Raw genomic sequence first — 18105 nt, forward strand, 5'->3', positions numbered from 1 at the left:
CTGCAATATCTTCATAGAACAAAATGTCATATTCCTGAAGTGATAGCTTGGTTTGCAAGTAGATTGTGCCAATTATCTGTTCAGATTGGAAGAAGAGATAGAACTGTGACTACTGTCCCTGCTCATCTTTAGGAAATGGATGTGATCCCTCTCTATCCAAACAAAGCCTAGGGAATATATAGGAACTGTTCAGTGGTTCATACACTAATGGAACAGCAATGGCATCCTTAGAAATGGAGGAGTTTGGATAATTGTATACGTAAGGCACATGCAGAGCACAGTGCTTGCGATTGTATGTGTAATTTTGGATTATTCTTCCTAGAGAAACATAGAATGGAAATATTCTTCCTAGAGACACATAGAATGGAAATTTTACTAGAAGAGATCACTCCCTATCGAGCGAGTCAAGCAATAATTCCCTTGGAAAAGACCTCATATGATGAAAAGTCCAACTGAGATAGAGCACAATAATTGTTCATGAAATGTCAGTTTCAGTAGACTTAGCCCTTCTTTCTTTTTTTCTCCCTACTTTTGCCATGAAACTTATTTGTGTATGTGTGTTCAATAATCATCCCATGAGAATGAGGATTAGTCCAGAATTGTTCTTTTGGTGCCCTGACATCTCAACTACTAGTGTTTGGCTCTGTTCAGGATAACAACGTGGTGAGCTCATCATCATCAGTACAAGGCTCCATTTTGAGGTGACAGATTGACAATGTGGGCTTGGTGTAGAACATACTAAGCAAATGACAAATGACGGTATCGAAATCAAAGAATAGCGTATGAATTTTGTGAAGCACATCGCAATGCAAAAATAATAATAAAAGAAGAGCTTTGGTCAATATCAATCATTCCATATGTACCTGCTCACTGAGTGCTCACTGATTTGATGGCGGCATATGATTCTTGCAGTTGCAATAGAGCTACTAGTAGAAACTGCCTCAAGCTGAATTCTCAGACATTAATTGTGATATTGCAGCTGCATGATGAGTGTGTCTCCCTCTATCTCTCACCATGTCATAGTAAGCATCCTGCTTCAGGAAGCTGCAAATTCAGAAGAGCCAAGGTTACTTCTCATAACTGTCTTTTTTTAGCCTAACAGGGACCCAATTTTTGTCTCCTTCCTTGAATAGACATGGTGAAATGAAGAGAATTTGCTTCAGTGCTCATCTTTATGGCTTCTGATCAAATTAGCATTGTTTAAAGTCAAGACAAAAATGGTGTTTTCCAGTTTTAGGCCCAACATACTGAATGTATGATGTGCCAAACTCAACAATCCTCCAACTAAATAGAAATATATTCATACCATCTGCTAACCATAAACATTTCTAGCAGCTAGCTAGCTAGCTAGTAGCACTGTCGAAAGTACTAAATATAATAAAGTGATTCTTTCCAACAAAGACTATGCTAGGTGCTAATCACAAATATTTATAAGATTTATTTAGCTTTATACAGATAAAAATGGTAACCCATTGACGTTCATAATAAATATAAAAGGATAAGAAGGGCCACAACTCTACGTCTCTACACTGCATCCTCCCTGGTCCATCTGTCAAAAAATAAGCACACAATTACTGCTAAACAGATGACATCCTCTACGGTTTTGATCTATTGGATGGTTCAATGCAGCAAGTACACACTTGAAACTTCAAAGTTAACCTTAGCTTCCACTTAAACAACTAAGATTGAGGCAGCTTGTACTTTGTATAGGACAGAATATGAATATTTATGACATGCACATTGGAAAAGATTGAGCACTAGATCGTTTCAGAATCAGAACATTTACTGACTTGCGAATTCTGCGCACATTAAGATCTGACCTGAGATGAACCTCTCTTGGATACGCCTGCTTTTGCCATTATTACTCCATATGAAATCTCAAGTAAGATTGCTACAGGTACTCTGATTTGGCTGGGACACACTGGAACTCCATTAAGTTCAGTTATATTCTGATTTCTGAAAGAACAGTCTTCTCCTTTGGCGCCACCATATCGTTGGCTGGTCATTTCCCCGTGGTTTTAATGGCTTTGATGCAGAAACTTGGTGATGCATCGGGGCAAGATCCAGACTCCGAGTACAATATCTCACACAAATATATCTTACAAGAAACTCACGTAATCCATCAGTCAAGAAGTATATTATGTCAATAGAATTTGCATCGCATTACAAACTCATGGGGTAATGAGATAATCCATTAATCAGGAAACGATAAACCGAGCATATGTATTGCTCCCAAGTAGAAGCAACTAGTATGTAGATCAGCAATACAGTATACTCCAGGGTGACAGAAAACAGAATAACATCAGGGTTCAGGAAGAAATAAAAGATACAGGTTACTAGAATATACTAGTATAATCACAAAAGACAGCGAGTGCACCTACGACTAGCAAGCATGGTCTGCTCCAGATCTGCACGGCACTGACAGAACCATGGACGATGGGATGAGAGTCTGTCGCCTCCCGATCCCAGACATGGCCCTCTGGAGAATCAGCATTAACATTGGCAACATGGTTGACGATATGGCCCTCTTCAGAATACACATGTGCATTGCCAACACCGTTACTGACAGGATCAGTAATGTCTCCTTGTCTGAGCATGGCCTTTAACATCAAAAGTTGTATAAGACTTGAATTTAAGATGGGCTGCAATTGTTGTCACATAAAATTATCATCAAAAGTAGTAGGAATCAAGGAAATACATGTTACAGTTGTCAGATAGAAATACAGAATCGATCGAGCATTGCTTACTTGATGAGGAGCTGTTAGCTCTGGAAACTCAGGACAGTCAATGCCACATTCTTTAGATAGAGCCGCATTTCCATCAGCCAGTAATAATCATTTGCTTGTAGGACATATAAAGTTAAGGTCAGTAAAGCTACCATGTTTAGTACCATTATCTTAGCAATGAACCACAGACGTGAGACATCCATGATAGATGACTCATCTGGTGGAGCTGTTCTTCTAGCTTTATCATCACCTCAAACTCCTCCAGTTGTGCCACAGACTCTATGGTCCAGCCGCCGCCGAGGCGCCGACTCCTATGGTCTATGGCTTACTGTCATTGCTCAATCCACTGCTTGTTCATGTCTCCACCTCATTCCTCAGTGGATGTATCCATGATGGCGTTGCATTTCACTGAGAGGAGAAACTCAACGTCATATTCATCGAGATTTTCCAAAAAAAAGGAGATATTTGTTCAAGGTCAGTGTGTTAAAATGATCCAAGCTGTGAACAGATATAAATATAGCATCTCAATTCCATACACATAGATGCTGGTCTTAGATCACTGTTTAAGGCACACATTGAAAATTGAATATATTGTACTTATCGGATGTCCAAAATTGTCTAGAAAAATGAATTACCCAGTAAAAAATAGCAGTTTAGAACCACTCAAAAATAGATAAATCAATGAATATATGGAGCAAGATGAGAAGAAACTTTCAGAATCAAAATGCTTACTTCAATAAAGATTCTGATTCTCTACCCATGAAGATGATCTCAGCATCAGATGAAGTTCTCGGATATTCTGCTATATCAATAACTGCCTCCTCATTACTGCATATAGCGTAGAATGAAAGACGAACATATAGCTTTCTTAGCAGTCTTGCTTTAGAAAGAACAAACTCCATAAAGTGCATTTCATTACGAACACATGCAATATTCTTCAGTTGCACAACATGAAGTTTCACAAACATATCATCAGTCAACTGAGCATTCAAGAATTTGTCGTTTGCTTCAAATTCCTTAGCTCCTTCAGTGCATCCCTACAAGAAAAATCATACATGTTATCACCTTGAAAGCTGAAACAAGTGATGGCAAAAAAGGAATGAGCAACTGAGTGAGGTTCCTTACCCAAACATCAAGTTCTTCAATAAATGGGGAACTTCTAAAAGGCAGAAAATCGCTAGCATGTGGGACATTTTAAAAAAAATTCACAGCCAGGGATAAATTCTTAAGGTTCTTAAACAAGAACGGTAATCTCTCCAGCACATCAACTTCAGTTGACTGAAAACAATGAGTCATGAACAAAGTATGAGTCAAGAGTTACAATAGTGTTCACATATACATTTATTACTGCTAGTTTAACTAATGGAGAGAATGGCGGATTTGCAGGTCCAAGAAGATAGCCGCAATATTCTAGGTACGTGTATAAAAAAAATCATTTCTTCAAAATTAATCTAACAGCGGTTTGAAACTATCTTCTATCATTCCTTAATTTTAGTGTTGATACATATGTTCTCTGGAAATAATGTCTATACTAATGCTTCAAGTACTTGAAGTGTTAAGACATACTGCTCTTGTGACAGCAAAATAATAGAGAATTGTACCAATGCGTTATATATATTTAAAAATTGCTGCAACTAAAAGTCTGAATCTATGCACCCCATTTGAATCTGAACCGTCTGATTAACTCAATATTGCCTCATCTATCAGATTCTCTCTCTCTCGTGAAAAAAAGTTCCCCATAACCAAGTATATATCCCGTTTCGTCTGATCAAATATTCAAATCGTTTCATCAAAAGAGCATAGGTAATCACAAGATAAAAATTAACAAATCGATACAAATATACAATGCAGGAATGAATCGGAGTCTTTATCAACATGCAGTTGCAGAAGAAATCGAGCTTGGTCACCTGCGACATTCCTGCCAAGAACTTTGCGCATTTGGGACCAAACAATCTCCCTTCGTCCAGTCGTGGGAGATCCTCCACTCGGCCACCAAAAGCAGTTTCACACACCATTGTCAGATTACGCAGATTGGGCGCCCGAATAACCCACTCCTCGTCAGGGCCATCCCCAATGAGCTTCACGGCCAAGAGCCCCAAATCCTCGAGCAATGGCGACGCGGCTATCAGCGCCGCCACTTCCTTCCCCCCGTGCCTCGGGACGTCAACATCCTCGAGGCGTAAGGTCTTGAGATTGGGGAATCCGGCGAACCCCGAGGGCGCCGGTGGGAGGCGGCAGGAGTTGAGGGCGAGCGAGGTGAGCTCCCCGCAGGAGAAGAGGCATGGGTGGAGCCGGAAGCGGAGCTCCGGGAACGAGAGGTCCAGGGCCTGGACGCCGCTCCGGGAGAGGTAGAGGAGCCAGTGGTGCAGGGCGTCGACGGACCAGGTGCCCTTGCGCGCGCGCGCGACGAGGCGGAAGGTGCGGAGCGCGGCGGAGCGGCGGAGGAGGATCGCGTCGACGTCGGGCTCCGAGATCCCCGGGCTGCGGGCGAGGTCGACGGAGGGGAGCGCCGCCCAGCGGCGGCACCACGCGCGGGAGAGCGCGGAGGTGCGGACCACCTCGTAGATGTGGAGGCGGGAGAGGATGTTGTCGAGGACGTCGAGGGGGAGCGAGAATAGTGCGTCCGGCGGGCGCGGCGAGTCCGCCACCATTGTTAACCCCTCGAATAGTCGCGCGGGGGGGGGGGGGGGGGGGGGTGGGGGGTCCACATCCGCGTCCCACCAACGGGCTACATTTTATCCATCCCCATCCCCGCGCGGCATATGCTCACCTTGCTTCGTCGCTGTTGGAGCTTATGGGGGAGATCGAAGCGGTGAATTTATCCTCATGGTTATCCCTATCACCACATATGCTCACCTTGCTTTGTCGCTATTGGAGCTTATGGAGGAGGTCGAAACCATAGCCAGTAATCGGCAAAGAAGAGAAACGGTGGGGTGGCGGCGGAGATAGGGAAGGTTGTTAACTAGGGTTAGAAGTTATATATACGTGGTTATTGGGCTTCAATTTTATAGGAAAAAACTCATAAGGTCTACAATAGGCCCCTAGCTACAATGCACTTGGGTCACCGCGGGGACGGGTTCCCGATGATGATGAGTTTTGCACCATTAAATTCCCTATGGGTGGTAAATATCAAACATCCACATCTTCTAATGTATGAATTCACCGTGGAGAATTAGTGATCGGGTCCCTATTGTCATCTCTACCCTCGAACTATGACCAGCAAACTTTGGATTGATAGTTTGATCGATTGACTGGGTCGCCTTTACTTCCAAAAAATCATTCAATTTATTAGTGTACCTTTGACTCAAGTTAAAGTAGTTTTAAGTTAACATGATTTGGTATAACCTCCATCCCAAAATATATAGTAACTAAAATGAGATAAGACACATTGTAATACGAATCTAGGCATGATCAATTCTAGATTGCTATATTTTGGTACATACTAAGTATAATTTTTAGGGATTTGCTAACTATACGTGGTGATCCAATCAATATTTTTTTTTTAAAAAAAAAGAAATAAATAGGCCCCACATGTTCATCACCCCCTTAACCCCCACACCCCCCCTCCCCTTTCATTCTACATGCACAGCCGCTGGCAGTGTTAACATCGCTTATTCCTGTACTGAATGGTGCCTCTAAGATGAAATAATTTTATTTGCATGTGTAGTCCAATTCAATAGAGCCTTGTCTGCTTGTACTTTATTTGAGATCCTACTTGGACAAGAGATCATACCGAAGGATACTAAATAATAAGTCATGATCATATATCACACCACGCCAAGCTTATGCAAGGAGCCAAGGAGGAAAGAGATTATTTGGTAGGTTTGATCTCCCCTTTGCTCAATGTGATAGATCCCAGATCAATACATATAATGATATGAACTAACTTTAAATTATTATATAATCATTGAGATTATTTGGTAGGCTTGATTTCCCTTCGTGATAGATCCCAGATCAATACATTAATGATATAAACTAAAGTAGTGCTATTACCTACATTAAGGACCTAAGCTAAATATAAAAGTCTCTGTATTAGCTGTACCCTCCCTCAAATACCGTGGTTAGATATAACACGTCAATAGCCACTATCTCGTCATAGCCCACGCAGCCTCCGCCACTCTCTTGAAGTCATCAATGCCGCCGGGTTGATTACTATGTCGTGCCAATTCAATCTATGCAATCCATGCAATTAGTTCTTAAAGTAAAGTATAAAAGTGATCTCTAAACTTATAATATTGTGCCATCTAGGCCCCAAACTTCGAAAATGAAGTTTCAAGTTCTAAAACTTGTTAAAAATGTGTCATTCTAACAAATATAGAGCTGTGTCCCAAAACTTATTAAATTGTATCATCCCAATCCAAAATCGCCATGTGCCCTTAGGATCCTACTTCACTGCCACCTCCTCTCTGCATGGAATGACATGAGCACCACACGAGCGCCACATAGGATCTCAAAGATATGGTAGTTTTGAACATGAAGTCACACTTTAACAAGTTCTAGTATTTAAATATACATTTTCAAAGCTTAGGGACCTAGATAACTTAGCGTGATAAGTTCAAAGACCTTTGGTGCACTTTACAATGGAAAAAGAAAACCAATCACCTGTGTTTCCCCAGGACAATATTTCCTCTCAGGATGTAGGTGGAGTATAATAGTAATATATATTTTCTAGTTGTATACATTTGTTGATCTCGATTGAGAAATAATAAAACAGCATGTACTAAGCTTAAGTCCATATCAATCCGTACATCATTCAGGAAAAGTGCAGACAGATTCCAGCGTTGCAAGAAATCGAACAATTATACATCTTCAGTTTCAGGAGACTTGGATCACGAAGCCAGCAGCTGGAAGACTCGTCAGAGATGATCTTCAGGTTCAGGAGAATTGGCACGAACACTGGCAGCACCCACGACGTCATGGTCTACCCGAGAATCTTCTTGCACTTTGTCAGCGCTACGAACGGCAGGATCTGTAAGAGCCGACCTGGACATGGCCTTTGTTGCCAAACATTTTGTGAGACAAGTATGCAACATCAATACTATTGTTATCCGGTAAGCAAGTACTTACAGGTTGGGAAGACGACGACTGAAGAAGAATCAGGAAATGGGGGAATAGGAATGTTGCTTTTCTCGGACAGATACTGCATTTCCAACAGGCAATAAGGACTCTAATGGGTTGAATAAAAATTGAACAACGGTCAACTTAGAATAGTCAGCTACCTTTAGGGCCGATGTGAAGTATTCATTAGCTGCAACGCAGAATTTTAGCCTGCGCTTCGTATCTTCATGACGAGCTTGTGCTTCCTCGTTGCGTTTTTTCCCCTCCTTTTGTGTTTGTAGCAGTACCTTCTCAAGCTGCTTCTGCTGATCCACGGCATCCAGATCCAACCGATGAATTTTCCGAGGGTGTTCAACATCTAACCAGGTGCCTGATCTTATTGTTTCCAACTCATAGTTTACGCTGGATGTGTGCATGTAACCACTGCATTCAGTTAGATGGAACAAAAAAAAAAAATCAGTACCAGATAAGCTAAGGGAGGGGCAAATTTGATAGTGCTGAACATACAAAAAAATAGAGCAGCTTTTAAGAGTGCCCGTGGGAAGGGGGCGGATACACGCTTCCTGACTTATCACTTTGCCCCACCAACAGATGTTTGACACTCCCCAGCAGTCCATTCCCATTACCTGTCCTAAGCCGGCCCTTGCTTGCTCTTTGAACTCATGTTGCAGTTTCACCTCAAACAAAATTCAGCTTCCAGCTAAGAAGCTAACTATCAGTTGTCAATTGGGAATCTCACCTGGCAAATATATCCACACCACCTTCTCACTGTTGATGGAGGCCCTTGTTGCATGTAAAAGCAACATGGGTAAAAATGTGGAGGTGGTACCATGTAGAAGCTTCTTCAGCAATACTTGCAAGCACACAGAGGCAGCATTTTTTTAGGCCTGCTTTGCAAGGAGATGACACCACCCCTCATCATGCATGGTAGCAACACTAGGAAGGAGAGGAGAATGCCATAGAAACCCTTGATACAAGTGTACGACTATTGACTTGAGTAGCAACCATATGTTTAAAACCAAGAAGCCAAAGTAGGCGGAACAAGCAGCAGACATGCGTGCCCACATACTGGGGAGCTTACAGGATCCCATGGAAGTATGAAACAACAGTTTCAAAGGAAAACAAATAGTTTCTTGGGTGCAATTCACTGCTAGATATTTTCTCTCAGCCCTCACTACCTCAGGGTGCTAAAGATTTTGAGAAGCGCGGATACTTGTTCAACATGTTGGAATGGTCAATTTGAATACTGTAAGCTCTAAAAAGAAACTCAGCAGACATTTGTCGAATTCATACAAATTACAAATACATTGTTCTACTTCTTATAGACAATATAAGACAGTGTATACACCATGAGTTTACTTATCAAATGTCCATATAGTATACAAGCATGGTTGTCACAGAGTACCAGGATAAAGACATGAAATAAAATAGCAAGCAATAGAGTACAGTGACAGTTATAAAAGATAATTTATTTATTTTTTTAAAAAAATGAACTTATCAGACTTGCTCCAAGTAATGGTTAGAGCCAATGCCCAGGAGTAGTTCTACGTTTGTAACTAGCTAAAAAGAGAGAACAAAATAAGAGCAGAGCACAAGAAGAACTGAGAGATGGAGGGAAACAGAAAGAAGAAGTCGATCTGGGCTGTTGAAGCATGAGTGAGAGATGGAAAGGAAAGCCTGTAGATCTGGAGAGTGGTGCCAAAGAGGAATGGAAGGATGGAGCATAAGAGAGCACAGATTCTTGTAGGACTCAAACCTACCTAGCAAGGCAAGGCAGGACTTGATGATGGTGTCCACCCTGACCCTGGAGTGCCTTTACATCTCAACACCACAATGTAGACCAGAAAGCATTGAAAAGTATAAGTTTGGTTTAGGAGCACACAATGGCTGATGGGCATATGGAACAACACATGGAAATATCAGAATCAGAATGCTTACTTATTTGCAGATTCTCTATTCATGAAGATGACTTGTGCATCAGGTGAAACTCTCGGATGTTCTGTTATAATTGTCTGCTCATTACTACATGTGCTGCCAGAAGAAGGATAAACAGATAGCACTCGCAGTACTCCTGCTTTGTTTAGAACAAACTCCATAAAGTGCATCTCATTACGGAGGCAAGCAACCTTCTTCATTCGCACAACACGAAGTTTCGCAAACATATCATTGGTTGACTGAGCATTCAAGAACTCATCATTCGCATCAATATCCTGAGCATCATCGCCTTGTCCCTATAAAGGAAATACAAACAGTATCATCACCTTGAAACAAGTATAGGCAGTTTGGCACAATGAATTTGGAAGTGATCATTTAACATTACCAAAACATCAAGTTCTTCAAGAACAGGAGCACTTCTAAGTAGACAGAACATAAACAAAATGTGGGACATTCTACAAAAATTAACACTGATGACTAAGCTCCTAAGTTTCTCAAACAAGAACGGCAGTTGCTCCACCACATCAACTTCAGTTGACTGAAACAGGAAAAAAGAATGGTATTAGACAATACATGTGAAATCAAAATGAACAAAAGGTTTGCACAAAAAGTAATGTTGCAGTGATATTGTTCAGTTCCTACAATAATGTTGCACATTTTCCTTCTGCATTTGCTAATTTTACTATGAACTTTACTGATGGAAATCATGGTGGGAACAAGAAGTTGGAAATATTCTAGAATGGCAATTGCTCTGTCAAGAATGAAGTGTGATCCCACAATTGTCTCTTCTATGAATAAAAACCATCCTCTTTCTTTTTCCTTTCCCCCTGCTGCAATTAGCAATTTGGCAGTAAACAACTACATAGCCATATTCTATCATTCTATGGTATAAATCCCGGTCACTTAATTAAACACAATCTGTTAGAGAGATTAATCTACAATGGACGTCAGCCATGAAAAAAGTAGTAGAATACTTACCCGCATGAAACTGCACACGAACTCTAGCTTGGTCACATGAGCCATCCCCGTCAAAAACTTGGCGTAATTGGGGCCGCACAGAATCCCTTCCTCAAGTCGTGGAAGATCCTCCACTCGTCCAGCATAAGGAAACGGAGCAACCATTATAAGCTTTCGGAGATTGGGCGCGCGAATCACCCATTCGTCGGCGCCATCGCCGACGAGCAACGCGTTCATAAGCTCCACATCCTCCAGCAATGGCGACCCGGCGAACAAGGCCGCCAATGCCTTGCCCCCGTGCTCCGGGAGGGAAACTTTCGTGAGGTGTAGCTTCTTCAGGTTCGGGAACCCCTCGAACCCCGAGGGCGCGGGTGGGAGGCGGCAACCCTCGAGGTCGAGGGAGGTGAGCTCGCGGCAGGAGAAGAGGCAGGAGTGGAGCCGGAAGCTGGGCGTTGGGAACCACAGGTACAGGGCCTGGACGCCGCTGCGGGAGAGGTAGAGGAGCCAGTCGTGGAGGGCGTCGACGAACCAGGAGGGGTCGCGCGCGGCGAGGCGGAAGGCGCGGACGGGGGCGGAGCGCCGGAGGAGTACCGCGTCGACGTCGGACGCCGCGACGCCGGGGCTGCGGGTCAGGTCGACGGTGGGGAGCGACTCCCAGCGGCGCCGCCACGCGCGGGAGAGCGCCGAGGTGCGGACCACGTCGTAGATGTGTAGGCGGCCGAGGATGTTGTCGAGGACTTCGACGGGGAGCGCGCCGAGCGCATCCGGCGGCGACAACTCCGGCTCCGCCTCCGCCTCCGCCGCCGCGAGCCGCCACTTCCGGTTGGGCGGCGAGGCTGCCATTTCTTAGCGGTTTTCCCCAAATTCGCGCGCTCGGAAACCTAAATTCCTCTGCTAGAAGAAGAAAAAACTGGGCCTTGGGCCAACTTATCGCTGGTTGAGTAAATTGGTAAGTTTAATTGTGGCTATGTTTCTTTTCTGAAACTTGCATAAATACTTTTTAGAAAATATCAACTGAAAAATGAAACTTTCAAGCCAAGACTTTTGGGACTTTCAACTTACTTTCAAACATCTGATTTTGACCATTATGCATTTTGAATTATTGATATTTCAGCTGTGCAATTGGAGACTTCCAACTGACATTTGAAATTAAAAAAAAAAAAGTCACATAACTGTGACAATGTGTCCTTCATGTGTCGAAGTGAAAACTTCAGTGCAAACCCTTAAACTGTCAACTGCAACAAAGTTGAAAATTGGAAATGGATTACTGGAGTACCACTGTGATTACTTCAACAGATGATAAATTCGATATAGTTCCACGGTCGAGGATGTTGACAACTGAAAATTTCACAGCCAATTAAAGTACACCAATGACTAGTATCATGAAACTCCAGTCAGATATGGCCTTCTGGAGAATCCGCAAAACCATTCGGAGCACCATTGGCAACATTCTTTGTTGGAGAACCAACATGAGCATCAGCAGCATCAAGAGTGGCATGGTCTTCTTGAGAATCCACATGTACATCGGCATTATCAACAGGATCAACTGGAGTGTCTCCTGGTCCGGTGGTAGCCTTTACCATCAAAGAAGTATATAAGACCGTATTCCAAATTACTCCCTCCGTTTCATATTATAAGTCATTTGATTTTTTTACTTAGTTAAGGTTTTTTTAGATTTGACCAAGTTTATAGAAAAAATTAGCAACATCTACAACACTAAATTAGTTTTATTAAATTTAGCGTTGAATATATTTTGATAATATGTTTGTTTTGTATTGAAAATGTTATTATATTTTTCTACAAACTTAAAAATGTTTGACTAAGGAAAAAAGTCAAACAACTTGTAATATAAAACGGAGGGAGTAATATCAGAACCCCGGGAGCATTACTTACCGTATGAGATGACAGCATTGATGGCCGTCCTGGCCATGGGGGAAGGCTAAATTGGTGAAGGTTGCATTGTTTAGACAGAAACTGCATTTCCATCAGCCAGCAAATTCATTCATACATACATACAACTATTGGTTCTTTTTGGGGAAAAAATTAAAGAGTTGTTATGCTAGGACAATGAGGATACCTCAATTGTAGATATGATGTACTCTTGATGTCTAAAGACATTTTCACTCTCCTGGTCCATCTCATTCAATGCTTGCATCCTACGCATGTGGTGCTCTTCCTCCTCCTTTTCCAACTCTAACAGCTGCTCCTCAAGCTGTTGCAGCTGAGCTACAGACTCCCCATTCAACCGCTGCCTTCTCCGAGGGTTAACAGTATCGAGTGATCTTCTGCCTGATGTCTGTATGTCCTCCAAGTCAGACAACTCGGCGGATAAATCAACGAAACCATTCCATTCACTGAGTAAAAAAAACAACTTACTGGATTTGTGCTAAAAATATATATTTTGCATAGCAGTAGTAGCATATCAACAACAGGTAGCTTTCTCAAGTATCACAAGCTTTATCTCACGAGTCATAATTCTAGAGAAAAAATTTTGAGGAAAAGTAGACATTTCAAAGAATAAAGAAACTCACAAATATTTGTCCAACATATAGTGTTTTAAATGGTGAGTTTATTTTGAATATTGTAAGCTCTGAACAAGATAGTACATCACATGTTTGCAAATTCATACAGAATTTAATGTACATATATCATGTTGATCTTATAGGCAAGATTGAATTTCACCACGTGCAAGTGTGAGATGTCCCATAACTCTCGAGAGTTGAAACTCCGTTTCATCTCTCTTGCAGTTAGCAATTAACACTACTATTATGAATATTGGATTCATGGATATAAACACTGTAGAAGAGAGACTAATTGTGAAGGATTGAAGGCAGAGAGGGACTTCTTTATTCTTGTTTAATCTCCAATGCATGCTGCTGCCTCTATATAGGCCAACCCTAGGGATGGCATTGGACCCCGTCCCCTGTTCCCCGCTGAGAAATTCCCCTACTAGGGGACCGGGATGGGGCCAAAGTTCTTGTTGGTTGAAATTGGTTTTCCCTTTTTTATTTCTTTGTTCTACTCCCAAGTCCCAACAGTGAGCAATGTGGTTGTTTTGCCCAGTGCATATACCTCTCGAGACCCTATAGCCTGGCAGGGGCGGAGACGGGCAGAGACAGCAGTAACGCCAGGGATGGGGAAGAGGGACAGGAGATTTGGAGCTGTCCAGGGGTGGGGACAGGGGCTCATCACCCACCGGAGATGCCCCTGTTGCCATCCCTAGGAGGTAACAGCTCAAATAGGTAAATTAAACGGTCTCTAACAGATGTCCATAACAAAACAGTCTCTAACAGATGTTCATAACAAAACAAGCTACCAAATAGTAATTAATTAAAGGATAACATCATGCTCATTGGGGCACATGTACTCTCTGCTAGACCCATGCTCCAAGTTCAAAACCAACCAGACACCGCATCAGCAATCTGTTGCCAGGGGTGGATTCTAAGGGTTTTTTAGTGAAACGGGATTAGTGAGACGAGAGTTTACCCTAGAATGTTGCACACATGCAAGTTAAGGGATTTATAATGCAATTTACCTTATAGACAATATAAACCGCACCGAATACTAAATGCACATAGGGTGTTCAGAAAAGAGTAAACTGGAAGGAATTTTTAAGGCACAAGTGTAGAAAAGAACATCTGAGAAAATTCAAGAATGTATGGAACAGCACGGCAAGGAAATATCAGAATCACAATGCTTACTCATTTGCACATTCTGGTTCTCTACCCGCGAAGATGACCTGCGCATAAGGTGAGGCTCTCGGATATTCAGTTATATCAGTAATTGCTTCCTCGATACTGAACTGGGAATTGGATGCAAGAGTGAGGGACAGCACTCGTAGTGCTCTTGCCTTGGACAGAATGAACTCTATAAGAAGCATTTCATTACAGAGGCAAGAAACCTTCTTCATGCGCACAACATGAAGTTTGGCAAACATATGATTGACCCACTGAGCATCGAAGAACTCATCATCTGTTTTCATTTCCTGGGTCCCATCACTAAATACCTGTAGGGAAACACAAAAGGAATTGTCATCATCTTGAAACAAAATAAAGGAAAAAGGAGCTTGTGAATTCAGCATTTACCCAAACATCGAGTTCTTCAAGAACTGGCGCACTTCTAAGTAGGCAAAAAGTAGCCAAAATGTGAGATAAAATACAAAAATTCACTCCAAGGACTAAGCTCCTAAGGTTCTCAAACAGGAATGGCAATCGCTCCAGCACGTCAACTTCAGTTGACTGGAAAAAAAATCAGTAAATTAGTGTCAAAACATGGTATCAATATTCAATATAAAAAAAGTGACAATAAATTATCAGTTTCTATAATAATACTGTCTATTTCACTAACTTGTTTTTTATTACTAACTAATGGAGCACTTTATAAAAAGTAAAACATGCCATAAGAGTTCCAAACTTCCAATCAACACTTTAGATAACAAAACATCTGTCAGGCTAACTACACTGTCTTCCCTTCAATCAATCCTTGAAAATTGGGGTAAAAAAAAAGATCTGTAATAACAGATATGAATCAAAATTGATGCAACAATGAAATAAACCAGATGGGTTACCAAAATGGAATTGCAGTAGAAGCTGAGCTTGGTGACATGCGCCATCCGCATCAAGTATTTGGCGTAATTTGGGCCAAAGAGACAACATTCCTCCAGCCGTGCGATGTCTTCGATCCGTCCACCATATTTATGGCCAAGAGCTATGGTCAGTTTCCGGAGATTGGACCCCCGAATCACCCAATCTTCGTCGGGTCCATCTCCGATGAGCTTTCCGTCGATGAGACTCGCCTCCTGGAGCACCGGCGATGCGGCAATCAGGGTGGCTATCCCCCTTCCCCCGGGACTCTGAACTTGGACCATAGAGAAGTGCAGCGTCTTCAGATTCGGGAACCCGGCGAACTCAGCGGGCAAGTTGGGGAGACCGCAGCAGTAGAGCTTGAGGGAGGTGAGCTCGCGGAAGGAGAAGAGGCAGGAGTTGAGCTTCTGGTACATGAACTCGTACCGGAGGGTCAGCTCCAGGTCCCGGAGGCCGCCGCGGCGGTGGAGGTGGAGGAGCCAGTCGTGGAAGGCGGTGGGGGACCAGGAGCGGTCGCGCGTGGCGAGGCGGAAGGAGCGGACGGGCGCGGTGCGGCGGAGGAGCAGGGCGTCCACGTCGGAGGCGCCGATGCCGGGGCTGTTGAGGAGGCCGACGGTGGGGAGCGACTCCCAGCGGCGGCGCCACGCTCGGGACAGCGCGGAGGTGCGGACCACGTCGTGGATGTGGAGGCGGGAGAGGATGTTGTCGAGGACGTCGAGGGGGAGCGAGCCCAGCGCGTCCATCGCCGGCCCGACGCTTCGCCGCTGCCTGCTCGGCGGCGGCGGCGGCGACCGCACGTCGGCCATTTCCGTTCCCCCGCGCGCTCCAAAACCTAACCGCTCTCGTGCGGTCTTGCGGATCGTGCGCAAGATCAAAATTTTCCCTGGCCGAACTGCGGTTGAGCCAATATGGACTGGGCCGTATGTCCGAGAAACATGACAAAGGCCCTGTCTAGAAGCTCTCCAAACAGTTATCTTTTCTCCAACAAGTCGGATGGAAAATTGGATATTCGTGGCATGTTTTTCAAACTACTAAACGGTTATATATGGAAGTTGCTCTAAAATATCAGATAAATATATTTTTCAAGTTCATAATAATTAAAATTCAATTAATCATATGTTAATACTACCTCGTTTTGCGTGAAACACTTAATCTTCATCTTTATCTGCACGAGCTTCAAACACCACCTCTGTATAGGTATATAAAATAGTTAAGTGAGAAATATGACGTATTGCATAAAGAAGATGACATTTTGTTAATCTTGCTGCAAGAACATCTATTGTAGCTCATGATTATCTGTTGGTTGATAATGTACCAGAAAAGAAACCAAGAGAAACAGAGTAGAACAATTTACCGGCATTATGAATTCGAGCTCCCTTGCTCGAGACAATCATGTAATAAGCTTGATGAAATCACAGTCGTTAGAGTATATTGCGTAATCGACTATTGCTTTCTCAAGGGATGGGAGGTTACTGATCTGCCACCCATCTTCATATAGTTCAATAGTAATCAAATTCTGGATATTTGGAGCCTGATTCCTGAATAACCATCTTCTCCTATCCACCATCTTTGTAAGGAAACAACACCATCAGGAGTGATAGTCTTTTTAGCAATATGGAGATCTAGCCAACAATACTTCAAATCCTTGTGCTCCTTCTTGAAAGCTAACATCTGATAGTGATAGACTAGTTAGATTTAGGAACCCTACGAAGCATGTTGGAAAACCTAGGATGTCGCACTCCGTAAGTTCGAGTTGGGTAAGCTCGCAGCATGAGAAGATGGAGTGGAGAATGTAGAGCTCCTCATCCGGCCTTCGCACAGCGAGTCGAGGCCAAAGCGCAGACGGTGTCGTGGATGGGGAGGCGGGAGAGGACGTCATTGAGAATCTCCGGCGGGAGAAAGTCCAGGCCAAGCTGATGGCCCCGCATCGCCCGTGGCGATGACCGTAGCTTGCGACTAGGCAGCGATATCTCCATTCCGATGATTCTATATGGATTTCTGTTCACCAAAATCGAGCTAGGGTTTAGGGATGGCAAGTGCTAATCGATTGCGAGTAGCAATGGAGAAGCATATACATTGACGAACGATTGGGGTCGTCGGCTCGCCGCCGGTGATGCAGGTTCACAGAGGAGGCGGCTCAAACATCGGTGGTGAGGCGGTGAGGTAGAGAAGCAGTGAGGCTAGAAAATAGGAAGTGGGCTTAGCGCCAATGAGGTCTATCTCGGCCTAGCACTTTCCCTAAAATCTCGTGTCCGACTTCTCAAAACGCCGCAACTAGGCTGTTTGAGAGAACCATTAACACATGATTAATTGAGTGTTAATTACTTTAACCTAAAAATGATTAACATAATTCTTAAAATAACGTTTCTACGAAATTTTTGTAACAAAAAAAACAACTGTTTAATAGTTTGGGAAGCGTGTACGTAAAAAAGAAATATTTTTTTTAATTAATTTTCTATAGAGCGAGGAGTGTAAGTGTACCAGTTAGTAATTAGCTACCAAAAATATAGCATATGCATCTCTTTTCCATGTGGCCATATGGGGTACATAAAGAAAGGATATCTGGGAGCAAGTTTTATAAATAGAGGTGACTACCACCTCTAATTTTATCTATATCATCTATCTACAAATTAAGAGATAACCTATATAATATGTTAAATTTTGGTTTGGGCCTTTGGTAAAACAAAATCTAATGTGAAAGAATTAGAATTATTGGGGTTTATGTGTTAGAGGTATCAAGCATTAGATTTCGCCTACCAAAGGCCCAAATCAAAACGTCAGCTACGAATTCTGTCAAAGCAGAGCGAAGGTTCACAAACTGCCACTCCAGCTTGATTTTCAGTATC

At 42.9% G+C, this 18105-nt stretch overlaps 2 protein-coding genes and 1 pseudogene across 3 annotated transcripts; all 3 read right to left on the reverse strand.

Annotated features, from left to right (window-relative positions):
- Positions 1–1893: 1893 nt before the first annotated feature.
- On the reverse strand, positions 1894–5392 carry LOC127783185 (F-box/FBD/LRR-repeat protein At1g13570-like). 2 transcript variants are annotated; one of them, XM_052310419.1, is made up of 4 exons: positions 4634–5392; positions 3459–3763; positions 2748–3134; positions 1894–2642 (listed from the first exon to the last, which is right to left on the reverse strand). In XM_052310419.1, the coding sequence occupies exons 1-3, from the start codon at positions 5375–5377 to the stop codon at positions 3101–3103; spliced, it is 1083 nt and encodes a 360-aa protein (XP_052166379.1). In that variant the 5' UTR covers positions 5378–5392; the 3' UTR covers positions 1894–2642; positions 2748–3100. The 2 variants fall into 2 exon arrangements, with proteins under 2 accessions (XP_052166379.1, XP_052166380.1); XM_052310420.1 differs by lacking the exons at positions 1894–2642; positions 2748–3134 and adding an exon at positions 3852–4004 and having other exon boundaries at positions 3626–3763.
- A 1829-nt stretch (positions 5393–7221) lies between these two features.
- LOC127783182 (F-box/FBD/LRR-repeat protein At1g13570-like) lies at positions 7222–11840 on the reverse strand (annotated as a pseudogene).
- Positions 11841–11960: 120 nt separating this feature from the next.
- On the reverse strand, positions 11961–16115 carry LOC127783181 (F-box/FBD/LRR-repeat protein At1g13570-like). Its single transcript, XM_052310417.1, has 6 exons — positions 15244–16115; positions 14762–14914; positions 14378–14682; positions 12754–13030; positions 12570–12650; positions 11961–12250 (listed from the first exon to the last, which is right to left on the reverse strand). The coding sequence occupies exons 1-6, from the start codon at positions 16063–16065 to the stop codon at positions 12071–12073; spliced, it is 1818 nt and encodes a 605-aa protein (XP_052166377.1). The 5' UTR covers positions 16066–16115; the 3' UTR covers positions 11961–12070.
- Positions 16116–18105: the final 1990 nt, after the last annotated feature.

Source organism: Oryza glaberrima, chromosome 8 (genome assembly GCF_000147395.1).
Source record: "Oryza glaberrima chromosome 8, OglaRS2, whole genome shotgun sequence".
NCBI lineage: Eukaryota > Viridiplantae > Streptophyta > Magnoliopsida > Poales > Poaceae > Oryza > Oryza glaberrima.